This window comes from Silurus aristotelis (genome assembly GCF_946808225.1).
Source record: "Silurus aristotelis genome assembly, chromosome: 13".
Classification (NCBI taxonomy): Eukaryota; Metazoa; Chordata; class Actinopteri; order Siluriformes; family Siluridae; genus Silurus; species Silurus aristotelis.
This window is the reverse complement of record NC_139586.1, coordinates 19905969-19919166: the sequence shown is the minus strand read 5'-3', so window position 1 is coordinate 19919166 and position 13198 is coordinate 19905969. Positions and strand designations below refer to the sequence as shown.

General features: G+C 38.0%; 1 protein-coding gene across 2 annotated transcripts in view; it reads right to left on the bottom strand.

Moving 5' to 3' along the window:
• Positions 1–13198, bottom strand: part of pcsk6 (proprotein convertase subtilisin/kexin type 6) — a 69381-nt gene that overhangs the window by 17278 nt on the left and 38905 nt on the right. Inside the window, exons 12-17 of one of the 2 annotated variants that reach the window (XM_083559096.1) lie at positions 12083–12271; positions 4719–4858; positions 3313–3486; positions 2807–2909; positions 1798–1991; positions 564–651 (exon numbers count right to left, since the gene is read on the bottom strand). In XM_083559096.1, the coding sequence (XP_083415222.1) occupies positions 564–651; positions 1798–1991; positions 2807–2909; positions 3313–3486; positions 4719–4858; positions 12083–12271 (888 nt within the window). Of the gene's footprint in view, positions 1–563; positions 652–1797; positions 1995–2806; positions 2910–3312; positions 3487–4718; positions 4859–12082; positions 12272–13198 lie in introns of both variants that reach the window. The other variant, XM_083559095.1, reaches the window with a different exon arrangement.

Here is a 13198-nt window from a genome sequence, read left to right as displayed (position 1 = left end):
TTCATCCAGACTTTATCCCCAGCTACAGATCCCCAGATGTTCACAAGGCAGCTGTGAAATCCAATCTCTCTATTAAGTCCTGGGTTTGCCTGGGGTCTCTTTGCCTGCTATAGCTCTACCATTGGGGGACAACTTTTTCAGGTGCCCAAAACAAAATGCAACACGATTTAGTGAAACAAAGACTGTATGCTGTGGCTCTCTTGATTTGCCAAGCTCATTACCTTATAACATAAAGTGGGCCTAGAAACCCTGCCTCAGAAACTGCCACTTCTACTTGTGGCCTTATTCTTTCAGTCACTACCCTCAGCTGAGTATAAGAATATAAAATGTCCCACAAGCAGAAAGAAAACTATTTATTTTTCATTACCTATAATCTATTTCAGAATTATATTATATACAAAGACTGTGCTCAGATCACACTAGTTCTGAATCACTAGTTCACTGAATCACTTTCTGGTAGAAAGTTGTCATTTAAAAGCATTGAAGCTTGTGACATCACCAAAAAATAATACGTTAAGTTATGTTTACAAAAACAATGTTTGTTTGTCCTTGATTTGTCTTACCTAAAGCCTTTTTTGCATGCTGTACATCTGTCAGAATCCTGCAGGCACTTCACACAGTTCTCGTGACACTTCAGACAATGTCTCTGAACTGGAGTGTCGGAACGGGGACAGGAAGAATGACATAAAAAGAAAGAGAAAGAAAAAGTGAAACAGAGATAGGGGAAAATGGGGGAAGAAATTCAGCCAGCTATTCACATCATCTTGCATTTCACGCTGTAGATTAAACACATGGGAATCTGGATGCAATAAAGTTTACCAGAAGTGCAAATTAAACCCAACCAAGCATTCTCTGAAAAGCTCACCCTAGCAGCATCCTGTGTGTGTGTGTGTGTGTGTGTGTGTGTGTGTGTGTGTGTGTGTGTGTGTGTGTGTGTGTGTGTGTGTGTTTGTGTGTGTGTGTGTGTGAGAGAGAAAGAGTGAGTGGATAGCAGCTGAGGAAAACATGTCCAAACACTGATAATGCAAGTCAGGCTTTTCTCTGCCTCTTTGCGTCAGAGCACATGAGTGCCATGAGATGTCCAGTCAACATGCTGATTTGTAGTGGCATGAAGGCCACCTCCATCACAAGCATGTAATCAAAATGCCACAGAACGAGCCAAAAGCCCCCAGATGTCTATGACCGTGTATGTGTGTGTGCATTTGTGTGTTTGTGTGCATGTTTGTGTCTGAGTGGTTGGTATCTGTGTAAGTTTGCAAAATGCTTATTCACTCAGTATCCACAGCCAGTTCAGTTAAGCTCAATTTGACACAGATGGTGTGCATTCGCTGCGGCAGCGTTTGATGGATTAAGAATCAGATAATAAATATCAGTCTTGGGGCCTAAATCTGTGCGCCAGTGTTACAAGCTCTTCTTGGAACTATGTTTGTAAAGGAGGAATCCTGGAAAAGGAAAACGTGCACCTTATCATACTGTCATACAGAGAGAAATGCTGTGCCTCCCAAGAATCCTGTTGCTTTTATCATTTGTCTGTTCAGAACAAACATAGATGTTACAAAGGCAATGCCAGACTTCTGTTTGTGCAGAATTAGGGAAACAATAAAATATAGACACAGCAGCAAAGGCATTGCAATTTACTACATATAAGGACACAGAGGTCTAAACCTCTGGCAGCAACACTGGCTGATGTAGCTCACATTAGATATGTACTCTTTTCTGTATTCACTGAGGAGAAGCAAAGTAAGAATGAAAACATGCACAAAAAACGTCACATATTTCCCATTTCCCACCCCTCACCCTCATCACTGAAGTATCCAACGGGGCAGTTCTCTATGCATGAACTCTCCTCTGTGTAGAAGTACAGTCCTCTCCGGCAGGAGCAGCAATCGTTTGAGCCGCGACCCACGCACTTCTCACAGCCTCGGTGACAACGTCTGCACCTCCGCACTTCAGTGTCTTCAAAATAACCCAATGGGCAGTGGCTGACACACCTTCTTTAAATTGTAGACATGTAATTCGTTAACACAATGTGTGGGAAAATAATCATATAATATACAATTAACTTTATCACTTGATTCACTTTATCATATCAAACATAAAAAAACTAAATTTAATTTCTGTGACTTAGAGGATCTTAGTAATTCCCGTAGAATAGTTTTTGTTGGAAAATTGGCTGGTTATTTTAAAAACGGCTGATCTCCCTATTTGAATGCTTGATGTAAACTGTATCTCTATCATTTTTTTTAGACTTTGCTGCTGCAAAATATTTGGATGATTAAATAGTTGTCAAATGGGGTCTGCAGGTGATATGATAATAAGGGGGTAGCTCAATGGTTAAGGCTTTGGGTTACCAATCAAAATGTCGGGAGTTGCCAGGCTGCCACCTTTGGAGCCCCTGAGCAAGTCCCTTAAGCTTCATTGTATAATTAGTTACTGTGTGAATATTTAATAAAATATAATAAAATAAAAAACTCCATTAAGTGGTTTTACATTTTAACATGTTGCATAAGTCAAAATAAATTAGATGAAGAGATGTACATCTAAAATGCTCTTTGTGAGCAATGAAAAAAGTGTGAATTAACTTTTGAGCTTTATTTAGTCAAAAAATTATTAATTATTTTTTAATTAATTATTAGAGCTGTAAATTGAATATTTTGTTGAATATGTGCCAACAATTTTTATATTTTAAAATGTAATGAAAAGCTGTAAAAACATAAGACTTTAAAGGCAAGTTTCTCTAGCTAATCATGTGTCTTGTGACAATTGAACATCGCTCAAATAAAGACATTAAATGCTGTTTTTTCACCTCCCAGACTTCAGGCTGCCCAGGCTGAAGTGGATGCAGTTTAGGCAGTGGTCAGCATCTGGACCATCACAACCCTGATCACCACACTCATGATGGCATGGCCCTGAACACATTAGCACAGAACAGAGCATCAATTTTGTCCATAAGCAAAAAAACATTAATAGATATCAGCCCAATTTGAATTTTTCTCTGCTGAAGTATTTCTTGCGATAGCATTAAGACTGTGGCTTTGTTAATGCACTAGCTGTATTATTGATCAAAATCTAACATCAGATTACATGTAAACATAAGGAGCATCTCTTTCCCAAATGTATATGTTAACTTTATGATCAGGGGAAAAAATGCTTTTACATCTAACCAGTTTTGATTTATTATTAACTGGTTAAAAGAGATCAATCAGATTTTAAAAGTAAATACTTCAGAGAGCAGATTAGATTTCTAAAAGTTTCTACTATCACTGGGGAGAAAGCGTGAGAATTACTGATCATAAGGAACATTATTTGTACCAGTGTACTCCTCGTCTTCCTCATCTTCATGCTGGACTGCAGTGCTTGGTGAAGGCTCTGGATTCTTAACACTAGGAATCTCCAGCATTCGAGCACGAGAGTGCTGAGAACCCTGAGACTGGTAGGGATGCTCAGAAGTGCCATAGAGAATCAAAGTCCACTCCTTTAGCTTACCTGAGAAAAAGAGAAAGAGAGAGAGAGAGAGAGAGAGAGAGAGGGAGGGAGGGGGGAGAGGGGGAGAGAGAGAAAGAGAGAGATTGAGAGAGAGATAGATAGATAGATAGATAGAGAGAGAGAGAGAGAGAGAGAGAGAGAGAGAGAGAGAGAGACCAGGGAAAAATAGGGTTCAGAAGAAAGAGAAAGAAAAAAAAGACAACTGTGATAAAGTTTACTGTCCAAATTATACCCTGGATCCATAAACATTTTTGAGCTGTCACGATAGTCTGTTATTTCTGTTGTTTCTTTTTTTTCTGTCAGTGCTAAAATCACCTAATTTATCAAACCACCTTATGTGCTTTAGGTAATGTCACTAAAAAAGCTCCTACCTGTGACATGTTTGCCCTGATCAGGAAAAAAAAAAACACATCAAACGCCTTCAGCACATGATAAACAATTGATCGTCAGACATGATACGATAATAGTGACATCCAACTGAATGGACAGATAGAAGCATGTATCTGAGGATACTAGGAATAAATATAGTTCATATTCCTAAATCCCATCCTTGCAAATGAACTGACAGACTGCCAATCCTGAAGACTAGTAAGGTGTAGTTAGGTGAGGGCTAGTCTAGTGAGGGCTAGGGGATTTCACAAAGCACTTTTGTAGGTGGTAACTATAAAAACACATACACTCCAGGTTTTTTGCATTTGATTATCTTCTAATCATCAGTGACCTAATTATTAGACCCCTTTTTGTAAAATGTAAAAAAACGTACTGTTCAGCCAAACGTTGAAATACAGTTAACTGACGCTAACCGCATAGTTGTTTAATGTTAGCTAGGTAACATACATTCATAGCTTTTACTTCACCATAAAGAACTCCAAAATTAACATTCACCATTTTCTTGAAGAAGAAATCAAGGGGGCAGCATCAATGCATCTTTCAGACAAGAAAATCAAGACGATGTAAGAAATAATATCAGGGGGTTCCATGGTGTCAGTTAATATTGAAACGTTTTAACGTTTAAAAGGTGTGCAGACCCTTCAGCGATTCTTATCTTGATTTCTTCTTCTAGAGGTTTGAAAAGCAATGCAGCAGCAAAGACACAAAATGTGTGTGACAGGAAAAACACTTAGACACACTTGCACAAAATCTTCCAACCATAGCGCTGGATAAATGGAGAGATTTGGAGAAGTCATGAAAAAGAAAAAAACCCACACAATCTTAATCTTTATAGTCTTTACCTAGAACTTCAAGATTGCTGCGGAGCTGTGAGGGTGAGTCAGATATCTCCAGGGTCCAGGTGCCTTCCGCTCGCTCTCCCCAGCAGTGCACAGTCATGAACTCCCAGTTCCTGAAGCCCTCGTTAGAGTTATCAAACAACCTGCGACACAGCCAAAGAGGGGAGGCAATCGAAAATAGAAGGAAACATGTTTAATGAAGAAAAAAAATGCATTGTGGATTTGTTCCTTGCATGAAGATTCTCTCTTGACTTTTAATCATAAATCTACATACAAGGACCTACTAAAAGATTTTACAGTGAAAGAACAGATGAGGTTTTTGCTCCATAAAGAAGACTTGAAACTGACTATGATGTCACTGTGCATGAAGGGCCAGAATAACTGTATAAGCAGACAACTGGACTAATTCTTTGATTATCATGATAATTTCCTCAAAAATTCCTGCACATGTTACTGCACATGGCAACAAAAGAATCATCAACAGAATGACTCAGAAAAGAGCACGCACAAAGGCAGACTGCATGTAGGCTCGCGTGGTTGATATAATATGTTCCTGTTTAAAATTTGATCATCCTTCCATGACAGGCTGAAAAATTGTTAGCAGCAGATGGTTACTGCCCACATAAGCTGGGTTATGAGTAGTAACATCTCATGGGTGCACGGTATACACTATATGCTCACTCTAACAAGACAGTAGAAGCATTAAATGTGTTTTTAATATAAAGTAAGTTTACTTTAACAAAAATTATTCTATACAGTGTGACCAGCAGGATGCCTATAGATTTTCAACAGTAGACATTTTCGATTTAATGTCTGCATATGAAGGAAGATCTGTATTTACAGTTTAAAAATGTACATATTATGCATTTTAAATATGTTTTTTATTGTTATTTTATTATTATTATTTAAAATGTCAAAATTATTTCTCAATCAAATCAGTTGCCAATGGAAAAAGAAAGATTTACATTTTAGAAAAATGTATTATGAAGACATGTACTACGAATTTATCACTATCAATTTTACATTCTCATATTGCCCTAATGGTACGTATTAATACAATACAATACAATACAATACAATACAATACAATACAATACAATAAGCTGCTGTTTACAAGAATTTTTAAACCTGTAGACTGTCAACCAGTGTATACCATTTAAAAATGATATTAGGACTGGATAAAAATTAGTAGCTGATAGTCATGTCTGCGTGGCATATTGCTTGACATCATAGGCAAAACTTTTTTCTGGGGACCCTAAGGACACAATTTAAAAGTGTAGTTGGTTAAACAATTGTTTATCTAATCGCTTATGGCAAAAACAGGTTTCCAAAAAAAGAAAAATGTTCTGTTCCAGTGTGGTATCTGTTCTAAAATAATATTTCTCACATCTAGGTAAATAACAAGGCCTGGTACTCTATGAGAAAGTCAGGTGCATCAGAGAAGTATGTGAGGGTGGTGCAGGACATGTATGAGGGCAGTGTGACAGCAGTAAAGTGTGCAGACTGGTTTAAGGTGGAGGTTGGACTGCATCAAGGATCGGCTCTGAGCCCTTTCCTGTTTGCAGTGATGATAGACAGGTTGACAGACAAGGTTAGACAGGAGTCTCCATGGACTATGATGTTTGCGGATGATATTGTGATTTGTGGTAAAAGTAGTGAGCAGATTGCGAAGAGCATGTAGAGGTGGAGGTACGCGCTGGAGAGAAGAAGAATGAAAGTCAGTAGGAGTAAGACAGAGTACATGTGTGTGAATGCGAGGAAGGGCAGCGGAGTGGTGCAGTTGCAGGGAGAAGAGGTGGAGAAGGTGGAGGAGTTTAGGTACCTGGGGTCAGCAGTGCAAAGTAATGGAGAGTGTGTTAGAGAAGTGAAGAAAAGAGTGCAGGCAGGGTGGAGTGGGTGGAAAAAAGTGCAAGAGTAAAAGGGAAAGTTTATAGGACTGTGGTGAGACCTGCGATGGAATATGGTTTAGAGACAGTGGCATTAAGTAAAATACAGGAGGTGGAGCTGGAGGTAGCAGAGCTAAAGATGTTAAGGTTTTCGTTAGGAGTGATAAACAGGATTAGAAATGGGTTTATTACAGGGACAGCGCATGTAGGACATTTTGGAGACAAGGTGAGGAAGGCGAGATTGAGATGGCTTGGACATGTGCAGAGGAGGGACATGGTGTATATCGGTAGAAGAATGCTGAGGATGGAGCCACCAGGAAGGAGGAAAAGAGGAAGACCAAGGAGGAGGTTTATGGATGTGGTGAGGGAAGACATGCAGGTAGTTGAGTTGAAAGAGGCAGATGTAGAGGACATGGGGGTATGGATAAAGATGATCCACTGTGGCAACCCCTAATGGGAGAAGCCAAAAGAAGAAGAAAAAAGGTAAATGATAAGGCCACAGCTGAGTTTCTAGCAGGTATCATTTAGAAAGTTTACATCCCTGGAAGTTTACATCACACTGGGTATTAAAATCACACCACTGAATTATTTATTGATTACTGCTGTTTTTAGTTGTCCTTTATTTACCCTATGAGCTCATGCTCATTCAGTTTTCATTGAGAGTCACTAAATAAAACACCATCAAAGGTGATCCATCATAATTTATTCCTGAAACTGAAACTAAAACTAGCTTGAATTCAAAGGCTAGTAAAATTAAAGGATTGTCTATGAGAAGCTTTAAACCTGTTGTTTTTTTTTTACTTTTAACTAGCACTTTTTACAAAGTTCACACTTCACCAAAAAATCCCAGAATTTAGAAACTGCCTTCAAACATCAAAATGAGCTCACTCTAAACTGCTTTGCCTAGCTTTCCTGCATTGTTCGCACATCAGCATTTCTGATTGAGGCATTCACAGAATCTGTCCCTGAAAAAAAGGAGAAAGCACTTAGAACAAAAGTAATTTGTTTCCAGCAAGCTCCATTTAGTGAGCTGGGAAAAGCTAAAAATAACTCCATTTTGTAATCAGACCATTATACTGCTTTGCAAAACTAACACTAATGTGGTTTGCTTCTTAGTGAAAATTACTAGCATTCACCTGCTGCAATGATGAATCTTAAACAAACTTCAGGTTTTTGTGCTCCAACCAAATATTCTGCAGATTCAAAAGGATCATGAACTTTAAAATCCAAAGATTTTTAGTGTTTCTGGGGTTGTAGTGAACTTAGATCAAAGAAAGCCAAGTCTGGTTTTACACTGGGGCTAATTAGTAGTTTGAAAAATGAAGTGAAGTTTCTAAAACTGACTCTCCAGGCTGTTACAAATGAGCTGTTTACAAGTCTCTCTTATTTTTTTCTGTGTATTTTAAGCTCTCTCTAACACACATGCACACACAAAATATTATTATTAATAGATATTCTTTCTCGACAAGTAATTATTACAAAAAGAGTTTGTATATTTTTCACATAATTTATTGAAATAAGCAAGTACTGCGTTTTTTCTACAAACCATTTTTTCACCGCATTCTCAGGTCATCTTGGTCCACTCCTCCATGCAGAACATTTAAAGCTTGTTCATATTTTAATTATGTTTATATGGATTCCTTTTTTCGGTCTACACTGCATGCTTTCAGCAGATATATGCATACATTTTGTCTTCAACAATTTCTGTGTTGTTTAGGAAGCATGTTCAACTCATCATCTTCTATAAAGGTCTCCCAACGACCATGCAGGATTTGAACTTAAATAAGCTTGATGATATAATGATGCTTTCAGTCCTCATGCAAGTCCTCGAACCATCAGCATCCAAACAGGTCCGAAGCATCACATATCCACCTCCACAACGCAGTGGGGTATCAGATGCTTATTTTGTATGCAGTAGTCTTTTGCCTCCAATCACATTGATTTGGCTTCATCAGCAAATCCTTGTGTCCTAATGTCTCATAAGTGAAGGAAATTATAAATGAAAACTGAGACAAAATGTGAAATGCGATGCTCAAAACGCACACACCATACTTATGACCAGGTGTCTGCAAGCTTTAGCAAATATAGTGCATTTTGTAAGATGCTTTCAGCAAAGCTTTCCTGCAACTCATCAGCTGTTTGTTTGGGAAGTGCCATTTACGTAACAGTTGATTTAAAAATTTAGACACTCACAGAAATCATTTAAACTGTGCCCTTTTAAAACTCCCCATACCTTTCATTCTCATCATCCTAACTGTGCATATTCAATGAATTAAATTGATTTTTATTTGTATATAAACATTGTCTCAAAGCAGCTTGACAGATAAAGTGGTAATAAAAGAATGTAAACGTTTTTACCTTATAACTGTAAGATCGTCCCTAATGAGCGAGCCAGTGGCAACTGTTTCAAGGAAAACTGCCTGAGATGGCATGAGGAAAAAACCTTGAGAGGAACCAGACTTAAAAGGGAACCCATCCTCAATGTGCAATCATTACAGTTCAACGTTGTTGAGAATATATAAGTCCAATGTTTTGCTATGTAACAGTATATTAATTTCTTATGTATATACAGTGAGGAAAATAAGTATTTGAACACCCTGCTATTTTGCAAGTTCTCCCACTTAGAAATCATGGAGGGGTCTGAAATTGTCATCGTAGGTGCATGTCTACTGTGAGAGATATAATAAAAAAATATAAAATCCAGAAATCACAATATATGATTTTTAAACTATTTATTTGTATGATACAGCTGCAAATAAGTATTTGAACACCTGTCTATCAGCTAGAATTCTGACCCTCAAAGACCTGTTAGTCTGCCTTTAAAATGTCCACCTCCACTACATTTATTATTCTAAATTAGATGCACCTGTTTGAGGTTGTTAGCTGCATAAAGACACCTGTCCACCCCATACAATCAGTAAGAATCCAACTACTAACATGGCCAAGACCAAAGAGCTGTCCAAAGACACTAGAGACAAAATTGTACACCTCCACAAGGCTGGAAAGGGCTACGGGGGAAAATTGCCAAGCAGCTTGGTGAAAAAAGGTCCACTGTTGGAGCAATCATTAGAAAATGGAAGAAGCTAAACATGACTGTCAATCTCCCTCGGACTGGGGCTCCATGCAAGATCTCACCTCGTGGGGTCTCAATGATGAGAAATCAGCCCAGAACTACACAGGAGGAGCTGGTCAATGACCTGAAAAGAGCTGGGACCACCGTTTCCAAGGTTACTGTTGGTAATACACTGACGTCATGGTTTGAAATCATGCATGGCACGGAAGGTTTCCCTGCTTAAACCAGCACATGTCCAGGCACATCTTAAGTTTGCCAATGACTGGAGTCATAGGAGAAAGTCATGTGGTCAGATGAGACCAAAAGAGAACTTTTGGGTCATAATTCCACTAAACATGTTTGGAGGAAAAAGAATGATGAGTACCATCCCAAGAACACCATCCCTACTGTGAAGCATGGGGGTGGTAGCATCGTGCTTTGGGGGTGTTTTTCAGTCCCTCCTGCAGTGTGTGCAAACCTGGTGAAAAACTACAGGAAACGTTTGACCTCTGTAATTGCAAACAAAGGCTACTGTACCAAATATTAACATTGACTTTCTCAGGTGTTCAAATACTTATTTGCAGCTGTATCATACAAATAAATAGTTAAATAGTTTTTTTATGAAAAATAAACACAGATTTTAAGAATTCAGAAATATTTAAAACAAAAAAGTAAAAAGGTCAATATCTTGAATATTTAATATTCAAGATTCCACACTTTTTTCTAGGCTCCTATTTAAATGTGTGCAAATTTGTGACACTGGGCAACTGCTTGCTACAGAAGTCCAGGTCCTCGTAATTTCTAATGTTTTCTATTAAATCACGTGTTCGGCACTCGGATGGATTTGATCGAAAATTGATCGCAAGAATGGAGTCCACATTAACTTAAGTGCACATTTTAATTAACACAAAAAAAGGGGGTCAGGGCAAAACCAAAGAATCCACTATTCATGTAAATATTAGAAATAAATAGTCCACTGTTAATTCAAGATGTCGATTATATGATTTAAAATGAAAAAGGTTGTATTAAATTAGAGAAGAATGCAAGATAGAAACATTTTCACTAGCGATCTCAGACTTTTGGACCAAACTGTATATAGTCTGAGAGATACTATTATTTAAACAAGTAGTCATAATGCAATTGGTAAAAAAAATAATTGGTTTATGAGAATGTTTTTGCTAATTTTGACTATAAATCATTTTGAACAGCAAAGAACTTTAAAATGCTCTGGGCTGTGTATAGGAACCTCACATCATATGTGGGGAGAGAGTGTCCAAATAAGCGTTTCCTAATAAATGCGCACGAAAACACAGGGTGCACCATTAGCTTGTCATTCCTTGCCACATTAGTTATTGCTAAAATGAGCTCTTTGGGGGAGCTAACCACACAAAGGAGGCAATCTGACAGGTCTCTGTGGTCCTGTGCAGTAAATAATGAGTGGAATTGTCACAACAAAAAAGCTCAGCAAGGAGCTATGAGAACAGCAAGATGCTAAGGTAGCCGTTCAAAGCTGACTTGTGTCATTATCATCAGTGGAGGGACAAAGTCACCGCAGTGCTTTTCATTCCTTCATGCACTTGTATTGCAGTGTAGAAGCCAGCATCTTTTTCCTGATATACAAAAAAAAGAAGACAAAAGTTCTAACAACACAATGAAAATAGTCTGTTGAGCGAGTGACACATAAAAAAGAAGCAGTGTGTGTTTTGTTTCGGCTGTATCCAGTGACAGTAAATTGAACACCAAGCCAAGAGACAATGCCAGAGAGAACCGCAAGAAGTGAAGGGAAGTTGAAAAGCATGGAAATGAGTTACATCTGACAGGAACTACATCATACTCTTTAAGCTTGTATAGGCACTCAGAATATAATGGAGGTAAGAGAAAAACATTTCACCATTTGACACTGAGGAGAGCGGGAGGGAGATAGGGGGGTGGGGTGCTAAGTCAAAGCTAGAATAACAGAACAAAACTAGGTAGCTTATACTATAACTAGAATCAACAAGGATTCAAGCTGGTCTGTAATGATTTAGTACATACCAAGCACAGTATTTAATAGCTCTTTATTTGTTAGGAAAAACTCTGGGTATAACCTCCAGATTTTAAATGTTTGAATGCATCCAAGAAAGTATATGCATAGTGGAATGGGAAATCCTTCAAATGGTCAAATATGGACAATGTACAGTATTTGTGTAGACTTGAAGCCTGAAGTTGCCCTGTTTCCTTTTCACATACACCTCAACCACAAGGAAACTTCTAGAATTTATGAACTGGTCATCCTCACCTATAAAAATTTATGATTTTGTTTATTTTTTTGTTAGGCTTTATGAGCATCTCTAAATGTCTGAAGATATCTGCATAAACCAACATGCACATTTAAACTTTAATTTAAACATTGGGCAGCTTAAATGTGTATGTAAGACTTATGTGCTCACCTTCTGGCAAGAAGATGGGAGCGTGTTCCTGATGGTGAGACAAGACTGATCTCCAGATCTCCTCTGCGTGGGTGAACAATCAGCACCCGTACCACTACATGCTCCAGGTAGGCTACATGTTGGTCTGGTTGCCTGCTGCAACCTGTGCTGCTCATGGTAACATTTAGCTTCTGCTCTGGCCGGATGTACCTGCGATGGGACAGAAAGAATTGTGCAGTAACTCTACAAGACCTTTTTTGTCTATACTTTTTCCTGTTCCCTATAAACTACTTTATACATACTCTACATATATTTGACAAAACAATCATTGTAATGCACATTTCATAAAGTGTGTAATATTTAGAAAATGGGTTATATTATGTCCTACTTCTGAATATGCCTCATCCAGAGCCCCACAATTTATATCAGCCATTCACAGGAACGTCTTCAATCCCAAATTCATACATTTAAAATTGTGACATTTGAGTGACATTTTGAAAAAAAAGGTATATGTTGCTATTTGACAAAAATAATCCAATGCTCACTGATTTGTTTCTTTCTAGATGCTGAACAAACCCATGGTGCTATTGTAAATCTAAAAGAAGGAACATTTAGTTTGGTAAAAAAAGAATAAAGTAAACAACTTTCACATCTTATGCTAGGCCTACTACAGCAAACTAGTACAAATAAAATCTAGAAACAAATCGTTAGTTGCATCTCTGCCTAGTTGTGTTGCGCTTCTCATTAAGTCTCAATTTTGCTTAACTTATTTGGTCAGTTTGTACTTATTTGACGCCAAACTATTGTTTTCTGTGAACATAATCATTTCAATGGCTTTCAATCACAAACTAGAATAAACACTTTCATGACTGGGTTGAGAAATAGCAGAGTCAAATCAAATGTTAGATCCTTATACAACACGCAATTCAGATGCAGGCTTCGTTCACATCTCCCAGATCTCAGTGAGTGGGCTTTCTGAATACACAAACTCCTCTATGAAGTAATAGTACTTAAGCCTTTTAAAACACAGGCTTGTCATTCAACTCCATCAGAAATGCTGGAAGCCAGCCAAAAAGTAAAATGAGCGAGCAACATGGCAGCAAAAGGTCATATTGTTGGAAACATAGAAGTGATCTA